We start from the raw sequence: 23,992 nt of genomic DNA, 5'->3' as shown, positions 1-23,992 counted from the left end.
TTGGTCTGTGAACTACTGAGGGGATGAAATGGAACAATGTACAGACCCGAAGAATAATGTATAGTTCTGTCTCCATTAATATGTGTTCCAGTGTAGGTAAGACAATTAATTTGTGTCCATGTCCAAGATATCATCAGTCCTTTTGTTTCCATACAAAACAAATGTGGTCCACCACTGTGCTCATTGTGGGTAGTTCTGTTAGACATAAGCACAATATATTACCCTTGAAATATCAGAAGTAAATATTCACCTTACATTACTTCTAATTCTTTCAAAAATCAATATTTTATTTCCAATTGTGCTTGCACCAAAATTGCTACATTAGAATCAGCATTCAGGGAAGTGTTAAATTTAGGGCAGCTAGAGGTGGAACTTTCATCATATTGAGAGTATTAGAATGGCCTCTCTTATGTTACTGACATTCATTCAGGTACTCTGAGAGGATGAGGTATTGTAGGCTGACCCAATGTGTTGTTATAATACAAAGTTCAGTTAAACTATTTAGTCTATCATTTGAGATTGTCATACAGCAAGAGATCAAAATTTTGAGAATCATTACAGAGCATCTGCAGAATGAGCTCCACTAACAGCGCAGAAACAATTCATACAGTAGAATATCTCACACCACTTGCAAGGAAAATCAGAAGAGGAGGAAGGGGAAGTATATGGGGTCAGGAGAAGTAAAACTGGAGGAGGACCACACAAATCAACATGAACAAAAGCTTTTACACTGGAATGATTTTACATAATATACTGATGCATAAAACTGGACAACTCATTTTCACTCCACATACTTACAATTAGTTTACAGCACAGTCACACTCAACAATTGATGCAAAAAAGGTTTCAAACACTTTACAGTCATCAGCCCATCAACTACAAATAACATTTCATATTATTTATGGCAGGACTTTAGAGAATCTATTGTTATTAAACAAACTGCTAACACAAAGGTACAGATGTGTTGTTATTAATTCCATGTTTGTAGTGGCAACTACTATAAATATATAGATCAAATGTCTTTACCCACCCAAAACTTATACAGTTTGCGTTTTTATGACTGAATCTTATACTTCTAGAAGTAGAGCACTGCTACTCATGAATTAAAGATTAAACTAAGAATGTAATCTTCTCTTCTCGCCCCTTATTAAGAATGCTATTGTTTGTGTATTTTCCTTTCTGTTGTTTAAATTAAAAAGTAATCTGTCTCTAATTCTAAAAGTTTGAGATTCAGTTTTATCTTTTATGTGATGCTGTCAAACTTGAGTCTAGGTATTTGAGTTTTCTTTAGTACAATTGTTTAATTGCTTGCATAACACCTTTGACTCACGGAGTTCCCACTTGGATCAATCAAAACAGAGAAAAATTAATATTCTTTGCAGTAGCACAGACCAATAGATTTACAATAATCACATCTCATAGGCTAGCAGTCATTTCACATCAGTACCTCTGTGGTGTTAATCCATACAGTAGTCAGCTAGAGTATAAAACAAATTTGGAAAAATTATGTTTTTATTTTCTTAATGGGTTTAATCACAGTGGCTGCAGAAGATGCACAACACATAATTGTCAAAGCAGTGCAAATGATGTTTGCACGGAAGACACTTTTAAGAAAAATTAAATAATGAAACACGCACAGTTATGAGAGCAGTCCTTCATTGAACTGCACATGTTCAGCAGGCTGCCACATGCCTATTCTCTTTTTTTTTAAAAAAAAAAAAAAAGAAAGAAAAAAGAAAAAGAAAAATAAAAAGAAAAAAATTTGGTCACAGTTATGATTTTCCCTTGATACAAATAAAATGACTATGATACAGAATTACATTGTGAATGCATAAAATTTGATACACTTGAGGTTTTTACTATTTAATGGCCAAATTTTGATGGCCCCTATTTAGAACAAAATAAGTTCATCATCACAATTTACATTCAAACACTCTTAACAAAATTTTTAAGAGTTGTCAAAATTGTAAATATTGATACAAAAAAGTGATAGCCTTACAACTAAGATAAGCTTTGTCATTTGCTACATGTGATAGTTTTTGTATATTTTATGTATAATTTCTACTTACAGAAATATTTTTATATTCAAATCATTCAGCTAACAAAATATATTTGTGGGAAACTGAGAGAGTGTATTCATACACAACCTTCATGAGTGAAGTGTAGTGATTAATTCCAAGACAGTCAGTTATTACATCACATTTCTTCAAAGTTTAGCTCTCACTATATTAGTTTCAATTCTTGTTTGTAGACTTCCTTACCCTTTGACATTTCACAACAAATACATTGCAGAAACTGTCTCTGTAGACATGATGTGACACATATGTAATAAGTTCTTAAAAATTAATGTGATGTGTGAAATACAGAAATTTCACCATAAAAGAGATTTACATTCATTGATGCAATAATAAAATGCATGAAATAAAAAGGCATTAAATAATTTTTGCAGTGTATAACATGTAATTAAAAGTCTCGTTATTCTGATACTTGGTAGAAATATAACTACTGTACCTATTGTGGGATACTGCACAATTCGCTGTTTGAGATGGGATAGTAAGGAGGACTGGTATGCAGTGGGATTAACAGCTCTTGTACCCTAACATAACAAAAGTTAATTAATGAAGGATGAGTGATGCAAATAAAAAAAACCAATTTTTTTGTTATCTGACCCTCCACAAACGGAATGTTCTACTATAGTAAAAGATAGACAGAAACAAAGAGTGGCCAGCTCTCAATCAAACAATGAAAATTTTTGTGTATAATCAAACACAAGCAAATATAAATTTCCTACCTAAATGCAAAAGTATTTAATGGAAGATTGAATAATTCCATACCTGGAAGGGGAGGACTGTCAATGAAACTTTTTTTTAAATCCTTGATTCTTGTTTTTTTAGAAGTTTCTAGCAAATAATGATAAAAATGAAGTAACAACAAAGATACTGCAATAAATCGATCAACTTCTGAGCTTCACACAGTTATAAAATGTCAGATATATACAATAAAGAAACAACTTCTCCTGTGATAAAGTAAGGGGTAAGCTGCACTTTCACTGAAGATCAGTACAAAAATATCAAACATAAATTAGGTTCAAAGATAAATTCCTAGCAAAATATATTTCACGGAATATCCTGAAAATCTAATCTCACATAAAATACTTAAAAAAGATTTCTGCTACATCATCTATAGATCACTTTGGGTCAAAACATGATACAGCTAATGCAAAAAAAAATCATTTGAAATGCCTCATTTTTAAACAGTTTTTGCAGAAAAACTGGTTCATGCAGCTTCTTTCCATATACCACATAAAGGTGTAATTGACATACATGCCTGTTGGATAACTGGTTCACACTATGCAATTTTACTCACCAAGTAAAACTCTCTCTCTCTCTCTCTTACACTCTCTCTCTCTCTCTCTCTCTCTCTCTCTCTCTTTCTTCTGTTTTTCAAAAACATCTGCTGCATGTATTACACTGCACATCAATTTCATATGTGTGTAGTGAAGAATGATTTGTCAGTAACGAACATTAAGAAAATTTTATCACAGAGAATGCCTTCCCAAACACACATCTGGGTGAATATATCTCTTGACAAATACTATTCAGTTTCAACTAGGAAAAGATATCCAAAAACAGGTCACATCAGAAATTTCCCAAATAAGGACAATAAAGCACTAATGTTCATATGTGTATGAATAACATTACACAAAAAATGAGCAACAGTCTCAAGACATTCATCACTATGCTATTGTTTACGGTATGCATAAATATCATGAGTAATAAATTGGGAAACATTATGTTCATTGAACATAATGTGCACAGACTGGTAATATTTAAATTGCATTATCAATAACAATCAGTTTGATCTTACTGAATAAAGACATTATATGAAGCTTTTTGAAGACTCTTCACAACTTTCTTTTGATGCAGTTGGGTAGAAGTGAATATCAACCCGTCAAAAAAAATTGGAAAATGTAACAAAACCACTACAGATCTGAGCTCTTCTTTAACAATGGATGATGAGGTGGCATCAGGAACGCACAAGGTCAACCTATCTGATCCATTGGAAAAAAGGAGGAAAGTGTAATCAATTAAGGACAATAATGAAGATGCATAAAAGCTCATCAAACCATTCTTAGTTAATATTGGGTTTTGTTATAAGTAAGACAATGAAAAAATTATATATATCAAACAAATATGTAATGTAAAATATTAGCCTGCATTATTTAACCTCTCTGTTCCAGGGATCTTTTTCCCCCCTTTATCCACTGGTATGCACATAAAGTAAAAGTTATGTAGAAATCATTTTCCAAATTAAAAGGTGGCATCTCAGTGTCTGTAATGCATCTAATTTGTCAACATTCCCCTTCCTAGCAATGGAACTAAACATATGATAGCTGTTTTATCATTGAAACTAACTAAGCAAACTCACATTATCACTGGCCTTCTTTGTTTGTATTATTGTTTAACTCTTTTCATATATTTGCCATTTGGTTTTTCAGCTACTTGTCAATTTTCTCCCTTATCTTCCCTTCTTTCTCCCAATTCTCCTTCCCTTAAATTTGTCTGTTGTTATTTGTCTTTCATTTCATTCATGAAATTATTACTTTGATTCTGTTAATCTACTTTACATACAATGAAGTTCTTAATTGTTTCACTAAGGGATCGCTGAAATTCACATTCACATTGACATTCTTGTAATTATTACTAGCAAGCAGTGCTCTAGTATATGACACTTGTAAAACCTCCAACTTTCTCAGCTGTATAGACTTAAACACTCCTCAGACTCAATAGTTTCTTGCTAACGTGTTCTGTTTACTTCATCTACACCACCCATATTTTATATCTGAAAAGGTAGTTCTTTTTGTTGCTGGTACAACATTGGTTACCATCATTATTCTGTTTTCAAACCAAGTGAGTAATTTCCCCCTTTTTCCATTTTTGGTTGTTTAATATTAACTTCTGTTTTTATTATTTGTAATTGTTAACTGCTAATAAAACAAAAGCTGTCAGGATGTACAGTTGCAATGTCACTGGTAAGAATGAAAAATCATATCATGGTTATAGTAGCCATATTCAAAGGGATAATAGTTAACTACTGGTAACATACGTTGAGTGAGATCATTATAAATTTTCATAATTTTTCAGCAGTTCTGATTCTGAAAAACTACTTAATGCAGATTTTCTTATGTTTAGGGTAATATGTCGAGTAATAAATCACAAAATAAAAGAATAACTATTAGGAGGATTTACTGACTTCATAATGAATATTGATGTACACTACAGAAGAACTTTATCAAAAAATCACTTGAAAGATAAATCAAGTGTTAAAACTTCAGTTTCTAGCAGTAATATTGCAACAATACACTCAAATACACCTCTCTCACAAATTGTTTAAAAACATAGATTGAATTTTATTTTTAATTACAGGGCAATGGTGCAACCAGCCAGACACTGATATTTTTTTCTGGGAATATCCTACATGCACAATGTTCATCAGGAAATATATAGTTTTATTTAATAACAAGACTAAGTGCATTCACATATCATTTAATAACTCAATATATAAAGAAAACTGGAATAATTAAAAATAATTTGTTCATGTCCCGAGAAAGTTGGTAGTGACATAAAACTTTCATAATGATTTCTCTAATACTCTGAGAAACCACAGGGTTAAGACTTGATCATTGTTATCTACAAAAACAGTAATAAATACAGTTGCCATTTTAGACAGGCTTAATAGAAACAATCAATTTTCTAAGGCAATTATCTCATGAACTACATTCAGCATAACTGCAGCCATGAACACCCACAGCTACACAACCAGGCAAAACAAAACTGCAGACTCATCTCCACTTCTGAAATTTACTGATCTACAAAGATTTGGTGGGTAACCATTACTTTCTTTCCCTTAAAGAGTTGTGCCAAAAAATGCACTACTGAGTCCAGAAGCCATCCCTGCGAGAAATGGCTGCAAAGGTAATTTTACATTATTTACAGACGAGATATTAAAATTTGTTTCTTACACACAAATTTGCTCTAATAATATGAAATTAATCAATATGTAACAGATGTGATTCATTTTCATATGAAAAAAGGATCACTTCTGGCCAGGATGAGAGTGTAAAAGTCAGTCAGCTTGGACGTAACACTATATTGCAGCATCACTATCACAAGTACACTCTTCATGAGCGGCCCCTGAATGACACTGGCCCAGTGGATTTCCTTGCCTATACGTTGCTGTCGTCATGGCCTATGGAACCTGAAATAAAAACAGTAAATCCGATTATACGCTCCAATATCCAAGCACTCTCTCAAATAAACAGTGTAAACTAGAAAAGAAATACGTAGAGGACCATACTCATCAAGTACACAGCAACACACTTTACAGATTAAAGAATTCATGTCTTTGAAACAAATTGTTTTTTCTCATTGAGTTAAAAGGAGAGAAATGAAAGGAAAGTATATGAGTAAAAGGGGTCTTGTAACATGAAACTAACACGTCAGTGAGGCTGGTGTCAAGAATGAACAACTAAATATAAAATGTAGACGAGCATACTTTTTCAATTTTTTTATCCACAAAAATCTGTGAATGGAGCATACAGGCAGTCAAACAATATTAGTATTAGACAACTTTCCCTATACAATATGTGTTGTTAATAGAGTTTAAGAACTGATTTGCATATATATTGTTCTTCAAAACTTAATTTCAATCAATTTAATATTTCAACTATGTGACATTATAGAAAAATAATTTCTTCTACAGATACTCATGGTTCCAAAATTATTAACCATGAAAGAGAGAAAATTCATTTGCTTCCATATAATTACCTGTGGCACAGACTATTATTTCATGACCTGGCAATTATTTATGAAGGTCATGTGTGCTATCTGTCTGCAAACTACATAATCTTTGTGCCATGTGTTATAGTGTTTTAACAGTTTGTTTATCATCTTTTCTGAACTGCAGATTGAGGACCGGCCAGGCATCTGCCTAAACATGTCTGAGAAACTACCTAAAAATCACACTTGAGCTGGATGGTGTACCAGGCAAATGATCAGAATGAGATTTTCACTCTGCAGCAGAGTGTGCGCTGATCTCGGTCCAGCACACAGTTTTAATCTGCCAGGAAGTTTCATATCAGTGCACACTCCACTGCACAGTGAAAATCTCATTCTGGAAACACCCCCAGGCTGTGGCAAAGCCATGTCTCCGCAATATCCTTTCTTTCGGGAGTGCTAGTTCTGCAAAGTTCGCAGGAGAGCTTCTGTAAAGTTTGGAAGGTAGGAGACGAGGTACTGGCAGAAGTCAAGCTGTGAGGACAGGGCGTGAGTCATGTTTGGGTAGCTCAGTTGGAAGAGCACTTGCCCGTGAAAGGCAAAGGTCCCGAGTTCGAGTCTTGGTCCGACACACAGTTTTAATCTGCCAGGAAGTTTCAGGCCAATGACCAATAACCCAGTACACATGGATTCAATCTGGGTCTGGCACAATTTCCTGTGTATTAAGCTAGCACAACACACACTTGAGCAGCTCTCGTTTCTTATTACATAGACTTCTGCTATAACTCAATAACATAATACTATTTTCACACAATCAGGAAATTTTATTTACTGTGTATCAGTGAGTAAAGTCTGGACAAGTGTGAGTAGGACTTTCATTCTAAGGCTTTTGTACACACTTAATCATGTACATAGTTAATAATGATAATTTTGTGTGGTTCTGTGGCCTAGCAAAAGTCTTTCTACTGGATGCCACTTTGGCAACCTGTGTGTCCCTAACAAACCTCAGTCATCCAACTGAGGAAAGAGAACCTACAGTTTAACATGGAATCTGAACCACGTTTATGGAAACTCCTCACATCAGAGAGGTGAAGGCCAGGTTAAAATGAAGACTGAAAAATTAATTGTCCGATTGAGATTCAATCCTGCGACCTATCATTTTCCAGGCATGTGCTGTACTGAAAAACCACCAGGCCCGACATGTAAATAGATAGCTAATCTATAGAGTTTGATGAGTGAGTTTGCAAGTATCAAAATATGTGACATATGTGGCTGTACCTTTTGAGTGCATTGACTTAGAAGCTTAAATTATTTACCCCACCAAGGGAAGATAGGTATAAATTTCAACTTTAAAAACAGGTATTTACAGACAACAGTATCTTTTGGTTGCAATGATTTAGAAGCTCAAGTTTTTTACACCCCCAAGATCTTGGTTACAATTGTGTCACTGCCATTTGGATTAATGAAATTACGTTTAAATTACATCAAAAGGAAACACTGGCATAAATGATACAATAAACATAAGATTTTAAGTGTTACCTTGTGAGGTGACGGCTTTCTTCGTGCACTTCCATTTCAGAACTTTTGAACTCATTGAGTTCCTTACGGATGGCAGCCTTATCCTTAGGTGTGAGGCGAGTCCATGGTTTATCTGCCCTCCTGTCATATTCGTGTGCCTGTGTTACTTCAATGTAATCATTAAATCGAATGATCTGCAACAAAATGTACACAAATCTTTAACTTAGTCCAATCCTTCACACAAAATACTGAATCCCATACAACATCAATAACTTTATATCCACTGTGCAATAAGAATATTTCATGTTATGTTATTTTATATTCATAGTGACATTCATTCACAAATGCTCAATAATCTGATTCACGTTATGTCTCACACTTCACTACTTTGTTCTTGACCTCCTGCAAGGCGTTTAAGAATTAATCCTGGTTTTCTCAACTTCAGAGCCTCTATACCTTCTATGTTATCGGTCCTAAAGGAAGTATAGGAGTGCTGCGAGGAAAAGCGTGCATAAAGTTTTCTTCTTAATTGGCACTTATCTCAGGTGGATATATTCAAAAGAATGAAATAAAGAAAAATCTCTGCAGGGTGCAAGAAACTTCTACACATATTAATATCAAATGAAACTGTGAAGTACAACTACAGAGTTAAAATGGAGTCCTGCAAACTCCTAGTAGCCCATACTTAAAATAGTTACTTTCAGATGCATATCAGGTTGATCCATTAATGGCATAACAGAAATTACTTGCACGTTTCACTTGGCTTCAGAGTACTACATCTTCTTCCATTTCAAAACTAAAATTACTGGAAAGCAGGAATAGTAACCAATCTACACAGATACCAGAATATAGAGGTAGGATAATGTGGAACCAATACATGTCTGTCAAACATTAGAATGACAGCCTGTCTATTGAAAGCCCATAAAAAGTGTCAACAACACTTATCCCATTAAATAAGAATGTGGAGCTATTAATTACATGTCGAAATGTTAGAATAAGTAACTTCAAGACAGCATAAACCATAATGATAAATTTTCTGGTTCAGCTGCTTCTTGCTGTCTTTGTGTATTAACTGAAATCTGTTTCATCTTACCAGCCACTCTGTACATTCGTGATTTTAACAATGGAATTTGGTGTAGATGAGCAGGTAATATGCTGCTACAAAGTGGAGAAAAGTATCATTAATCTTCTGATGAATCTTAAGGGATATTCTACAATGTAGGAAAAGATACTGGGTGATCAAAAAGTCAGTATAAATTTGAAAATTTTAGAAACCATGGAATAATGTAGATAGAGAGGTAAAAATTGACACACATGCTTGGAATCACATGAAGTTTTATTAGAACCAAAAGAACCAAGTTATGCTAGACGCGTGAAAGATCTCTTGCGCGCGTCGTTTGGTGATGATCGTGTGCTCAGCCGCCACTTTCGTCATGCTTGGCCTCCCAGGTCCCCAGACCTCAGTCCATGTGATTATTGGCTTTGGGGTTACTTGAAGTTGCAAGTGTATCATGATCGACCGACATCTCTAGGGATGCTGAAAGCAACATCCGACGCCAATGCCTCACCATAACTCCGGACATGCTGTTCACAACATTATTCCGTGGCTACAGCTATTGTTGAGGAATGATGGTGGACATATTGAGCATTTCCTGTAAAGAACATCATCTCTGCTTTGTCTTACTTTGTTATGCTAATTATTGCTATTCTGATCAGATGAAGCACCAACTGTCAGACATTTTTTGAACATTCATATTTTTTTGGTTCTAATAAAACCCCATGTCATTCCAAGCATGTGTGTCAACTTGTACCTCTCTATCTACATTATTCCATGATTTATTCAGTTTTCAAATTTATACTGACTTTTTGATCACCCGGTAGATTGCTACTACCTGGTATTCAAGCCTGAGCTGCGAGAGGTGGTGATCATGTATCTGTGCTTGAGATGTGCTTGCTTCTGAGAATGAACGGTGTGTCTTTTTCTTTTTCTGATGAAGGCTGTGGCTGAAAGCTTATGTGTAAGTGACTTAATCATGCCTGCCTGCAACTTGATGTTCATCTTTCCGGTAAGTAGCAATCTATATTTTCCTAAATTGTTGACATTTCTACATGGAGTTGCAATTGTTTAAGAGATATTCTGCATCTTCATACTACTTTCAAGTAATGAAAGTCAGGATTTGATATTAATGGTCAATGTTTTATGTTCTATGTCTTGCAGTCTGTCTTTCAAACAATCACTTGTTGGAAGGACAATGTTTTTTTATAGAAAATAGATTTCTTTGAGAGTAACGAACCTTCTAATTTTAGTATTTGAATTTTGGTATGTTTCATCATAATTATTAACAAACCATTCAAGCTATTAAATGATTGTGCCCTGTGCACACATCATGATTTTTTTTATTAATCAAATTACCTTGTGGAGTGGGGACGAAAGCAGTTTGTGAGTCATATGCCAAATTAATGAAAACAGTAAACAAACTTCAAGCAACATGAAACTGAGTAAGAGTTATTATCATACATATCTGAGAAGGTCTGCAACTGATCAAAATTTAACTCTTAATTGAATATAGGAATACTGAGAGTTTTGTTGAATGTGTGTCAATGGGCACTTGTTGTGATCATGAAATGGACTGCATACAGCTTGATGAACAATTTTAGTAGATCAGTTAATCAATATATAAATCCTGCCTAGCTCATTTGTAAATGAGCTGTACCATGTAAAAGTGATAATATATTGCAAATATAATTTACTACAAAAGGAATGTTTGAATGGTAGCATACACTATGAAACATAACATAAACAGTAAAAGATAACAATGGAAATTAGAATAACCTTTTTCTCCTTGAGCTCTTCAACTGTCGGCCTGAAACTAAGCTTTCGCAGAAGCATCCTCTTCTTTTCTTCTTTCATCTTCTTTTCCTCAGCTGCACTTTGTTCTGTACAAGAATATAAATACAAGTTAGAGACAAATACTAAGCTTGTTACATTGCTCTTTTCTGTACAGTTACCAAGATAAATACTTTATGTTTTACTTTAAATGTTCAGTTTTTGCCATTGTGAAAACTCAGTAACCTCTTCAAATATTAAAATCAGATTGTTATTTAATTTTAATGAGAGATGAAGAATGATATTAATTTAATTCCAAGAAAGATGCTTTTTGTTACTGCTTGACAGCTAGGAAGAAAAGAGTGTGTTACTAGTTATACCTAGTTAACTTCTACAATCTGTATCTGTAGTATAAAGACTGAGCTCTACATACATATTCCAGTACTCTTTTTTTAATGTCATCAGACATTTGATTCGGTATCATCCATTCGATCCCATTTTGTTCTATTATCTTCATCTCTGCATATTAACCAGACTCAAAATCCTAGCTAATCTGGTTTACGCATTCTAATCGTATCCTGCCCCTATAACTTCTTATGCTCTGTTGCTTGTACTAATGCCAAATAAACATTTCTGGATGTGTTATCTCTTGCTCCACTAACATATCCATTGTTCTGGCATGAGATTTGCCAAGAGTTCTTTCCTGACCAACTCTCTTCAGATATCATCATTTAATTTAACAGCATTTGAAAATATGCTTTTGACAAGTAAGCGTGATGCCTTTGGATTAACAACTCTCAGTTTTTCTCCCTGTTTTTGTTCTATGTTCCAATACAGTGGGTAAATGAATAACATTTAATATTATGTTAAGCACACTTACATTACACATAAACCATAAGGAGGTATTCCTTTGTCTCTTAGAAGAGTGTCACACATGGAAGTGAAATCTCATGTTTCTGGTGATGCTGATTATTACAACATCGAAAAGTTTATTAAAATACATGAAAACATAGATTTTCACAAGTGCTTTCACAAAAATATAAAAAACACTAGCTGTTACCTGCAGCTGTGGCCACATATCATTAGTTGTGATGAGTGACATTGAATAACTAAACCATTGTACATGTAATAACATCAGCTGCCCTCACATTTTTGCCTGTTTGGGTAAGCATAGTTTGTAATGAGGGCCAACCCTCCTCCTCCCTCTCCTTCCTCCCCCTATGCAGAACAATGAGCTAGCTATATTTTATGCAATGTGTACATTACGCAACAAGTTTAGTAGTTTTTCAGTGTAATTTATGTTCACTGATGTAAAACAGAAGTTACCCTCATTCACTACTTCACCACTTTTAAATATACGTACTTTCTAAAGTAGCCTATGTTCTTCCTCAGGGTTCCAGCTATACCCATACCAAATTTCACTGAAATCAGTTCAGTGGTTTTGTCACGAAAATGTAACAGCCAAGTTACTTTCCAATTTCTAGCATTAGTATGGATCTCACATGTTTAGGTTGGATACAAAGAGAGAAACATATTTTGGTTTGATTAAATTACAAAATCAGTAAACATCTTAACATAAATTCAGTGGATTGCAATAATGATCTCTGCAATGAAGCTTATGTACGTAAAAATACTGTTCAAAGTAAACTGTTTATTTGGCACCTGTTGGGTACACAGGCTACATATATCAAATGTTACTCTAAACAGTAAGAGAAAACATACATATGCAATGGGCTATTTATTTTAAATAAGAGACTGATAGTATGTAAATAAATTAGGACTGATGATGCTAATTCACAGTATTATAGAGGCATTTATTCCTATCAATACTTCTATTATTCAGTGAACTGTCACCCTTACTCCTAAATTATTTGGATTCTAAGAGCACTTTATATAAGCAGACTATGGATACTGAATTACAGTTTGCATTGGAGAGCTAAGATACTTATTCTTGCCCTAAAACATTAGCTTTTACTTTCAGAGTCTGAATCAGGAATACAACAGTAGAAATTGACTTATTCATCAACAGATCAAAATGCTAGAAAAATAAGTGTTAGCTAACTTCAAGCACTTGGTTTTATTTTCATGCTTTTCTTCCACCAACCTTTGCACATTATCCTGGAAACAAATTTCAACTTGACTTGCATTTTATGCTCTGTTTATTGATGTTTGGCTACCTTTTTACACGTTCTTCACAATTCTCTAGGCTTTATCGATGCAAATTACTCAATTTTCACAGAAATTTTTCTGCGTAATACTTTCTTCAATATTTCCTCATATATGAGCAATGTCCCCATAATTTCCAAAGATAAAAATAAAAAAAGTATAGACTTTTTTAAACTAGTATTTCATGAGTTTTTGCTTCCTCACTGTATATCACAGCAGAGATATGAATAAAAAATAATGAATGTGAGTGATCTGCACTTATGGAGATGAACTACTGAACATCTGATTATTTGGAGCTGTGTGTTGCAGTATGACAAGCAACAAAATATCTAAAGAATAATTTCACATGGCTAAGAAAAACAGAATGCTCCAGACATTTCTTTGAAAGCAGCATTCAGTCACTGTAGAAAATACTTACTTTTTAATATATTCCTTTCTTCCAATTCTTCTTGTGTTGGTCGCATGCTCAGCCGCCTGTCAAATGTTTAAATATACATACTTCATTAGATTTTTTTATCTTACTATTTGCCCTAAACAAACAAACAAACAAACTGAGGAGAGAGAGAGAGAGAGAGAGAGAGAGAGAGAGAGAGAGAGAGATGAGAGAGAGAGAGAGAGAGAGAGAGAGAGAGAGAGAGAGAGAGAGAGAGAGAGAGCATAAAAAAGGTCACTTAAGCCTACAAATATTTCAAATTTACAGAAATTTAAAACATGCTGTAAAGAGACACAAAAAGGCTTCCGATGACAGAGATGTAGAAAATTATCAAACACACAATAACACAAAGTAAGCTGCTACTAGATATCTGTTTTTCATAAAGTAATGTTTGTTCTTTTTTAATAGAGAACAAGAAACATAAAGGGATAAGATAGAAATAAAAATATGAATAGTTGGATCAGTGAATCTAAAATTTTTCACAGCACAAGAGAGAAATCAAATGACAGAATTAGTTTTGAAATTTTGTTTCTGCCTTGTACGGATTTTGTCTTTTTATCAAATTTTCTACACAACTTCACTTGAATTCGTATCTGTTTCCAAACTCAAATGATCAATCTGTTCTGATACCTTGATATCTGTCATCAGTTTGTGTATGTTAAGGTGGTTACAATATCTTGTGTTAAGTGGATGCAATCTATTTCTATAGTTTTACAGTATTTCAGAATAAGAAACCCCTGATACATTTATATCGAGTCAAGATTTCATTTCTTTCTTCGTTGGTGACACACTAAAAATTCACATTTTAAAACCTTTTATGACAGCTGTGTTTGAATAAAACTGAGTAAACACTGATTACTTAAATGCATAAAGTAACATATTATACAGAACATTATTTGAAGTATAACACACCTTATCAGCCGTGCACCAATTGCTTCCTTTGTCTCCATTCGTTCATTTTCACTTTCTTCGTGAATTATGTTGCGAGCAATCAGTTCTTGCCTGTTGGGCCGCAAAGCAAGTTTCAGAGCCAAACTATCTTTCCGTGCAATCTTAGCAGCAAGGCGACCTTTACAGGAGTGAAAATGTTTTTATCTTATGTAAGAACAACTGTAAAATCATGGTATATGTTTGAGTTTCTTTATTGCTATATGATAAAGCAAGAAACATTTTAGTGCAAGTAAAATTCCATAATCTGCATTTTTGATGCATGATCATTATCTGTGCAAGTTTATAGTATGTATTCAACAATAATAATTTTGATTAAGAAGTAATAATTCTTTGCAGGAACTTTATTCAGTGTCTTCCTCACTATGCCTATAAGAGTTTTAAAGAAATCTTTACTCTAAGATGAGATGCTGCAACTTTTATTGTGTCATATCCATTTTCTACTGCCAATTAATATTTTTCATGGCAAAATCCCTTATTAGTTCCATCTGCATTTTTTTCAAAATCTGTTAAGTTGATCATTAAGGACAATAAAACTGAAGTTGCAAGCAATGATTAAAATTACTACTGGAAATTAAGATTGCTATATACAATGCTGAACTAGGAGCATGTCAACACCGAGTACTATTTATTAGATATCACACAAAACAGCATCACTTAACTAGCAGTGTTAAATGTGAGACAGTATTTTAAACAAATAAAAATAAATTACAGTATGGTCAACCAGCACTGACATTACTGCCTACCATTATGAGTTCTGTATTAATGGAGTCACTGTATTTATTTTTTCCCAACTGCATTGGAAATATTTCTATGTTGTGCAACAATGTTGTGGCTGGTTGCATTTTCCTTCAACAATCTTTAATCAACCCTTTCTCAAAATGCAGTTGAACAGAAGAAAATTTATCTCAAGCAGTCCTTACATACAAATGTTCTAATGTTCGCAAAATACGTCCTTTCCAAAAGCCTCCAACCATCACATAACATGAATGATAATGTAATTGTGGTCTATATTGTGACTCACATGGAGGAGTCTAAAGAGAAAATTAGAGAATCAACTGAAGAGGGATTTCTGACAGCATAGGAGACACATCTAAATGGGCAATTGCTTCACTGCCACAAAACAACAAGTGTAAAAGATTTCCCTATCGAATAGCCTCAAGCTGCAAGGGTTCTAAACCAACCCTCCTAAAACCAAAATACAGGATAGTTCAATGATTGTGAAAATAGTGTGGATTTAATTATAAAAACAAAAACACACAGTGACTAATTAAAAAGAGCTCTGCTGTGTTCTGCACTGAATCACAGATGCCTTGCGATTCTGAAATAATGTTTTTCAGTATAAAACTGTAACAAAACGCAATATGTTATTGTTGGATTACTAATGTATAACAAAAATTCAGAAATTATTAAAAATTTATAGAAACTTAAAGAGGTGCACAATATTATGACAATAAGCTTTTTTTATTTTTTGATACATATTTTCACGTGACGGATAATAAATTACACTACAGAAACAATGAGATTAAGTTCTTTACCCAGCTATATTAATCCATGCTTTGTTAATTACACACATATGCTGTTTTATTTCCACACAAATGTCAAACAATATTAGAAAAAGTAATAACACAAATTTACTTTTATAACTTTACTTTTCATTTTAACATGAAGCATATCACATACTTTCCTCATCACTGTCAGCATCTTCTCGATAAAGGACTGGTCCATCACCATCCTCTCTTATCACATATGGCCTTGTGTTCTCCTTATTTTCCATTGTACATGGCAGAGGGATTCCGAATCTCACAGGACGAGCACTGAAACAAACATCATATTTTTTTAGAAATATTTTTTTCTATGTTAACTGCTATTGTCTGATAATTTAATTCCAAATTTAAGTGCTAGCTATGGGTAATGTTGAAGCATGTGCAATATACAAGACTATGACAGTTTAAAAGAAATAATATTTATTTAGGATTAACACTTCTTCCTTCTTATTTTTCTGAAATTTCCTAACAACTCTTTTATTCTAGAATTGTGAGAATTAGTATGTAGACTGCAGAAAATTGCAGACAGAAGTTGTTGATCTTCTCCCAAGAATAAGGATTGAGAAAACCAAACCCACCCAGTCAGCATAGTGTTACTTGCTTGACACCATGAAAACAGTTTATCAGAATAACTTCCTACAAAAACTTGTGTTCCAGTAAGTATAACCTCCTGGTGGTTGTTTCTAAATCAGGATGTCACAGTACACTTTCACTGTAATAATGATCAAAATGGGTATCAATAAAAACACTCTCTTATTTCATTTTCATCACATTTATCACGTCTTTATTGCAGGGTCTCGATTTACTGCATCTTTGCTTATCAGATGTCTCACACATGGTCGTGGGCAGGTGCTCTTCCTGATGCTATAACATTACTTAATTTAACAGAAAAAATACAATGTAATTCTGCAGCCAATAAGCTGTCTTTCAACTGCATTTATGTTTTTTTCTGAAGTGTGAATATACAATTAGACTAAAATCTGTTTAATTATGTGTGGTCAAAGTTACAAGGTATCAAACAAAATGTCATTAATCCAGCACTCTGATTCTATCTGGTTTTCAAACACAGTCTGTCTCACAGGTTAATGTTCTGTATGTCACACTAGACAAGAACGGCATTTAGATTATAAATAATCAAAGAAATGTTTCTCCAAGTAGAACTTCTATGTAACAGGAAATATTAGTCAGCAGAACATACAATCATCCTGCAAGGCATTGACTACCATCCAACTGGCCCTGCTTCTTCCTCTGCCAAAGACTTCACTGGAAAGTAGTACTGGAGGGACAAGTGCTCAGTACAACATTCTCTCTCTTTTAAGTAGTCCATAAATTGACATCTCACAGCTGAGTGAAAACTATTCCAGTTCGCTCAGAAAGGTAAAGTCCTCAGTGGAAGCACTGACTGAAACAGTCTATTTCACTTGACTGTCAAACATCCCAACTACTCATCTACATCTACAGCTATATGATTACTCTGATATTCACAATAAAGTACCTGGCAGAGGATTCAATGAACCACCTTCAAGCTGTCTCTCTACCGTTCCACTTTCAAACGGCGCACGGGAGAAACGAGCACTTAAATTTTTCTGTGCAAGCCCCAATTTCTCTTATTTTATCATCATGATCATTTCTCCCTTTGTAGGTGGGTGCCAACAGAATGTTTTCACAATCGGAGGAGAAAACTGGTGATTGAAATTTCATGAGAAGATCCCTTCGCAAAGAAAAATGCCTTTGTTTTCCTGATTTCCACTCCAATTCACGTATCATGTGTGTGGCACTATCTCCCATATTTTGCAATAATACAAAATGAGCTGCCCTCCTTTGAACTTTTTCAATGTCATCCATCAGCCCCACCTGATGTGGATCCCACACTGCACAGCAATATTTCAGAATAGGGTGGACAAGTGTATCTTTAGTAGACCTGTCGCACCTTCGAAGTGTTCTGCCAATGAATCAGTCTTTGATTTGTTCTAGCCACAACATTATCTATGAGATCGTTACAATTTAAGTTATCTGTAATTGTAATTCCTAAGTATTTAGTTGAATTAACAGCCTTCAGATTTGTGTGACTTATTGCATAATTGAAATTTAGTAGATTTCTTTTAGTACTCATGTGATTAACTTCACACTTTTCTTTATTCAGTGTCAACTGCCACTTTACAGATATCTTATCTATTCACTTTGAAATTCATTTTGGTCATCTGATGACTTTGCAAGGCGGTAAATGACAGCCTCATCTGCAAACAATCTAAGATGGCTACCGAGATTGTCTCCTATGTCGTTAATATAGATCAGGAACAATAGGGGGCCTGTAACACTTCCTTGGGGAATGCTGGATATTACTTCTGTTTTACTTTATGACTTTCCATTTATTACTACGAACTGTGACCTTTCGGACAGGAAATCATGAATCCAAGCCACACAACCGAGGCGATATTCCATAGGCACGCAGTTTGGTTAGAAGACACTTGTAAGGAATGTGTCGAAAGCCTTCTGGAAATCTAAAAATATGGAATCAGTTTGACATCCCCTGCCGATGGCACTCATTACTTCAAAGAGCTAGTTTTGCAAGAATGTCATTTTCTGAATCCATGCTGACTGTGTGTCAATAAATCATTTTCTTCAAGGTGCTTCATAATGTTCGAATACAGTGTGTGTTCCAAAACCCTACTGCAAATCGATGTTAGTGATATGGGCCAGTAATTCAGCGGATTACTCCTACTTCCCTTTTTGGGTATTGGTGTGACTTGAGCAATTTTCCAGTCTTTAGGTACGGATCTTTCTGTGAGCAAGTGTTTGTATATAATTGCTAAACATGGAGCTATTGTATCAGCATACTCTGAGAGGAACCTGACTGGTATACAATCTCGTCTGGAGGCCTTGGCTTTATTGATTTAAGCTGATTTGTTATACCAAGGATATCTACTTCTATGTTTCTGATCTTGGCAATTGTACTCGATTGGAAATCAGGAAGATTTACTTCATCTTCTTTGGTGAAGGAGTTTCGGAAAACCATGTTTAATAACTCTGTTTTAGTGGCACTGTCATTAGTGACTTCACCGTTGTTATCACGCAGTGAAGGTACTGATTGCGTCTTGCCACTGGTGTGCTTTATGTATGCCCAGAATCTCTTTGGGTTTTCTGCCAGATTTCGAGACAGAATTTCATTGTGGAAATTATTAAAAGCATCTCGCATTGAAGCACATGTTACATTTCGAACATATGGAAAACATTGACAATCTTGGGGATTTTGCATTCTTTTAAATTTGGCATGCTTTTTTCACTGCTTCCGTAACAGCGACCTGACCCGTTCTGTGTACCATGGGGGTTCAGTACCATCATGTATTAATTTATGTGGTATATATCTCTCAATTGCTGTCGACACTATCTTTTTGAAATCATTCCACAACTTTTCTAAGCTTATATGATCAGATCGGAAGGAGTGAAGACTGTCTTTTAAAAATGCATTAAGAGCATTTTAATCAGCTTTCTCAAACAGATATACTTTGTATTTCTTTTTGATGGTTGTAGGTGTTATGGTATTCAGCCTAGCAGCAACTGCCTTGTGATTGCTAATCCCTGTATTTATCACAGCACTCACTACTTGTCCTGGATTATTTGTTGCTAAGAGATCAAGCATGCTTTCACAACCATTGACGCTTGAAGTGGGCTCATGAACTAATTGTTCAAAATAATTTTCTGAGAAAGCATTCGGTACAATTTTGGATGACATTTTATGCCTGCCACCAGCTTTAAACATATAATTTTCCAGCACATTGAGGGTAGATTGAAGTCACCACCGGCTATCATTGAATGAGTGGGGTACCTATTTGAAATGAGACTCAGGTTTTCTTTGAACTGTTCAGCAACTGTATCTTCTGAGTCTGGGATCAGTAAAACAATCAAATTAATAGTTTAGTCTGACTGTCAGGTATAGCCTCTACCCATACTATTTCGCAGGAACTATCTACTTCAGTTTCACTGCAAGGCAAACTACTTCTGACAGCAATAAACACTCCACTACCAACTGTATTTAATCTATCCTTTCTGAACACTGTTAGATCGTTTGAAAAAATTTCGGATGAACTTATATCTGGCTTTAGCCAGATTTCTGTACCTACAACTATTTGACTTCAGTGCTTTCTATTAGGGCTTGGAGCTCCCTGTCCCAACACAGCTACGACAATTTACAACTACAATACCGATCGTTTCTGTAACTACCTTACTGTATTTTACCTGCCCCCTTTTAGATGGATGCCCTTTCTGTGGTTCCCTGAGACCCTCTAACCTAAAAAAACTGCCCAGTCCCTACCATACAGCCTACCTGTGTAGCTGCCTCCTGTGTGTAGTGGGCTCCTGACCTATTAAGCAGAACCTGGAAACCCACCTTGGCACAAGTCAAGGAATCTGCAACCTACACAGTCACAGAACTCCCTGAGCCTCTGATTCAGACCCTCCACTCGACTCTGCACCAAAGGATGACAGTCGGTTCTATCGATGATGCTGCAGATGGTGAGCTCTGCCTTAATCTAATCTCTAAAGCAAGACAGGCAGTCTTTACCATTTCCACTAGCCACCCGAAACCATAGAGAATCTCCTCCGATCCAAAGCGACACACATCATTGGTACCGACATCATACAGAGACTTGGGCAATATCATTGTCACTGTAAGAAAATAATGTTCTCAGCAATAATATTAAGCCAAGTTAGTTCACTTTAAAAAAATAAAAAAAATTTAAAAAAAAAACACATCAGGGATCATTATTCACAGGCTCCCTGTTTGCATGAAAGTTATATTTCAGAAATGTCTAAAACATCAAAAATACTTTAGCATTTTCCACTCTGTAGATGACATTTTGTTTCATGAGTCTGTGACAAAATTACAGGTAGCAGCAATTCAAATTATAACTGCTGTTTTATCCTGTCTTATTTAATCTCATTTCATGTGAGATTTTGAGTGATATTTTTAGAATGCAGTCTTTTAAATAATTTTACATTCACACCTCTACCTCACCTAACATTTCTTCACTCTAGAGGGAAATCCTTATAGCGGAAGATTGTCACTCATTGTTTTTTTGTGTATGGCTGTAATTACTCTTCCATTTACCTTTTCATATACATACACTATGTGTGTTTATCTAAACTGTGCAAACATAAAAGGGGATTGAAATTAATTTAAAAAATAAATCCTCCAAGTTACTATAAAATATCATTTTAGCTAAGAAAACTACAGATAAAAGATTTTAGTCATTTTTCAACAAAAAACCAGCTCTCATGTTTATAATCCAACTTACTATTTTGATGGAATACACTGCATTTAACACTTATGATCTCTTGAATATTTATTTTATTTAGGCAGGTGCCGTTTTAGAAGTTTTTAATGTACATTTGTTTGGAATAAGTTTATAATTATGTTATCAAAGCAGTTACCTTATCCTTGTTCGAGGTCTAGAAGATGGCCTTCTATGCAAGCATAAGAAAAGTAAGAGATATATTACAATCCAATCACTGATTCAGTGCAAACATTAGTACCTAAATATTTCTTTGAATGGCAACAAAAAACTCAGTATGCAACACTGTACTGTAGAACCACTGAAACTAAAGTAAAAGTTGTTTTCGAACATCCAAGAAAACAGTGACCTATTAAATTTATAACTAATTTAATAAACACAGTTGTGCTCACATTTCAGTTGTTAATTTTTATTTTCAGATGACTGGTTTCAATGTTCTAAAGAGATCATTGTCAGATCTACATTTCTTGATGACAGTAGGAATCGCTGACCCTGGAGCGGGTCCATCCATGCTGGCATGGAGAACACCCCACACCAGCGTGGATGGACCTTCTCCATGCCAGCAATTCCTAGTCATCAATGAATGTATATCTGATGATGATCTCTTTAGAAGATCAAAATTGGTCACCTAAAAATAAAGATTAACAACTAAAAGGTGACCATGATATTACAGTAAAAGTAATTTTTATACTCAAGAAAATATATGAACTATCCAATATGGTTTTTTAAGACTAAGATGATGATGGCTGAGACTCATTTGTGAAGGCAGAGCTATTTGTGAAAATTGCAGCCTTATGGTGGAAACATGTAAAATATGAGACCTTTGTTAAAAAATACTTCAGTCACAATTTATTGATACACTATGTGATCAAAAGTATCCAAAAACCTGGCTGAAAATGACTTACAAGTTCGTGGCATCCTCCATTGGTAATGCTGGAATTCAGTATGGTGTTGTCCCACCCTTAGCCTTGATGACAGCCTCCACTCTCACAGGCATACGTTCAATCAGGTGCTGGAAAGTTTCTTGGGGAATGGCAGCCCATTCTTCATTGAGTGCTGCACTGAGGAGAGGTATTGATATTGGTGGGTGAGGCCTGGCATGAAGTCGGTGTTCCAAAACATCCCAAAGCTGTTCTATAGGATTCAGTTCAGGACTACGTGCAGGCCAGTCCATTACAGGGATGTTATTGTCGTATGACCGCTCCGCCACAGGCCGTGCATTATGAAAAGGTGCTCGATCATGTTGAAAGATGCAATCACCATCCACAAACTGCTCTTCAACAGTGAGAAGCAAGAAGGTGCTTAAAACGTCAATGTATGCCTGTGCTGTGATAATGCCATGCAAAAGAACAAGGGGTGCAAGCCCCATCCATGATAAACATGACCACTCCATAACACCACTGCCTCTGAGTTTTACTGTTGGCACTACACATCCTGGCAGATGACGTTCACCGGACATTCGCCATACCCACACTGCCATGGGATCGTCACATCGTGTACCGTAATTCATCACTCACACAATGTTTTTCCACAGTTCAGTCGTCCAATGCTTATGATCCTTACACCAAGTGAGACGTCATTTGGCTTTTACAACATGATGTGTGACTTATGAGCAGCCGATCGACCATGAATTTCAAGTTTTCTTACCTCCCGACTCACTTTCATAGTACTTCCAATGGATCCTGATGCAGTTGGGAATTCCTGCATGGTGGTCTGGATAGATGTCTGCCTATTACACATTAGGAGCACCTTCAACTGTCAGCGGTCTCTGTTAGTCAACAGACGAGGTCAGCCTGTAGTGGACCTAGGGATGTTTAGGAGTCTGGAAATCTTGTGTACAGACATATGATACAAGTGACACCCAATCACCTGACCATGTTCGAAGTCTGTGAGTTCCACAGAGCACCCCATTCTGCTCTCTCACAATGTCTAATGACTACTGAGGTAGCTGATATGGAGTACTGGCAGTACATCTACATCTACATCTACATTTATACTCCGCAAGCCACCCAACGGTGTGTGGCGGAGGGCACTTTACGTGCCACTGTCATTATCTCCCTTTCCTGTTCCAGTCGCGTATGGTTCGCGGGAAGAACGACTGTCTGAAAGCCTCTGTGCGCGCTCTAATCTCTCTAATTTTACATTCGTGATCTCCTCGGGAGGTATAAGTAGGGGGAAGCAATATATTCGATACCTCATCCAGAAACGCACCCTCTCGAAACCTGGCGAGCAAGCTACACCGCGATGCAGAGCGCCTCTCTTGCAGAGTCTGCCACTTGAGTTTGTTAAACATCTCCGTAACGCTATCACGGTTACCAAATAACCCTGTGACGAAACGCGCCGCTCTTCTTTGGATCTTCTCTATCTCCTCCGTCAACCCGATCTGGTACGGATCCCACACTGATGAGCAATACTCAAGTATAGGTCGAACGAGTGTTTTGTAAGCCACCTCCTTTGTTGATGGACTACATTTTCTAAGGACTCTC

At 35.4% G+C, this 23,992-nt stretch overlaps 1 protein-coding gene across 1 annotated transcript in view; it reads right to left on the bottom strand.

Annotated features, from left to right (window-relative positions):
- Positions 1–736: 736 nt before the first annotated feature.
- The window catches only part of LOC126183783 (phosphatase and actin regulator 2-like), a 284,061-nt gene continuing 260,805 nt past the window's right edge, over positions 737–23,992 (bottom strand). The window contains exons 4-10 of the mRNA XM_049926023.1: positions 21,646–21,678; positions 16,352–16,485; positions 14,633–14,789; positions 13,706–13,761; positions 11,128–11,231; positions 8,316–8,488; positions 737–6,258 (exon numbers count right to left, since the gene is read on the bottom strand). Of these exons, the coding sequence (XP_049781980.1) occupies positions 6,243–6,258; positions 8,316–8,488; positions 11,128–11,231; positions 13,706–13,761; positions 14,633–14,789; positions 16,352–16,485; positions 21,646–21,678 (673 nt within the window). The 3' untranslated portion in view covers positions 737–6,242. The remainder of the gene's footprint in view (positions 6,259–8,315; positions 8,489–11,127; positions 11,232–13,705; positions 13,762–14,632; positions 14,790–16,351; positions 16,486–21,645; positions 21,679–23,992) is intronic.

This window comes from Schistocerca cancellata, chromosome 1 (assembly GCF_023864275.1).
Source record: "Schistocerca cancellata isolate TAMUIC-IGC-003103 chromosome 1, iqSchCanc2.1, whole genome shotgun sequence".
Lineage (NCBI taxonomy): Eukaryota > Metazoa > Arthropoda > Insecta > Orthoptera > Acrididae > Schistocerca > Schistocerca cancellata.
This window is presented reverse-complemented; position numbering and strand designations above follow the sequence as displayed.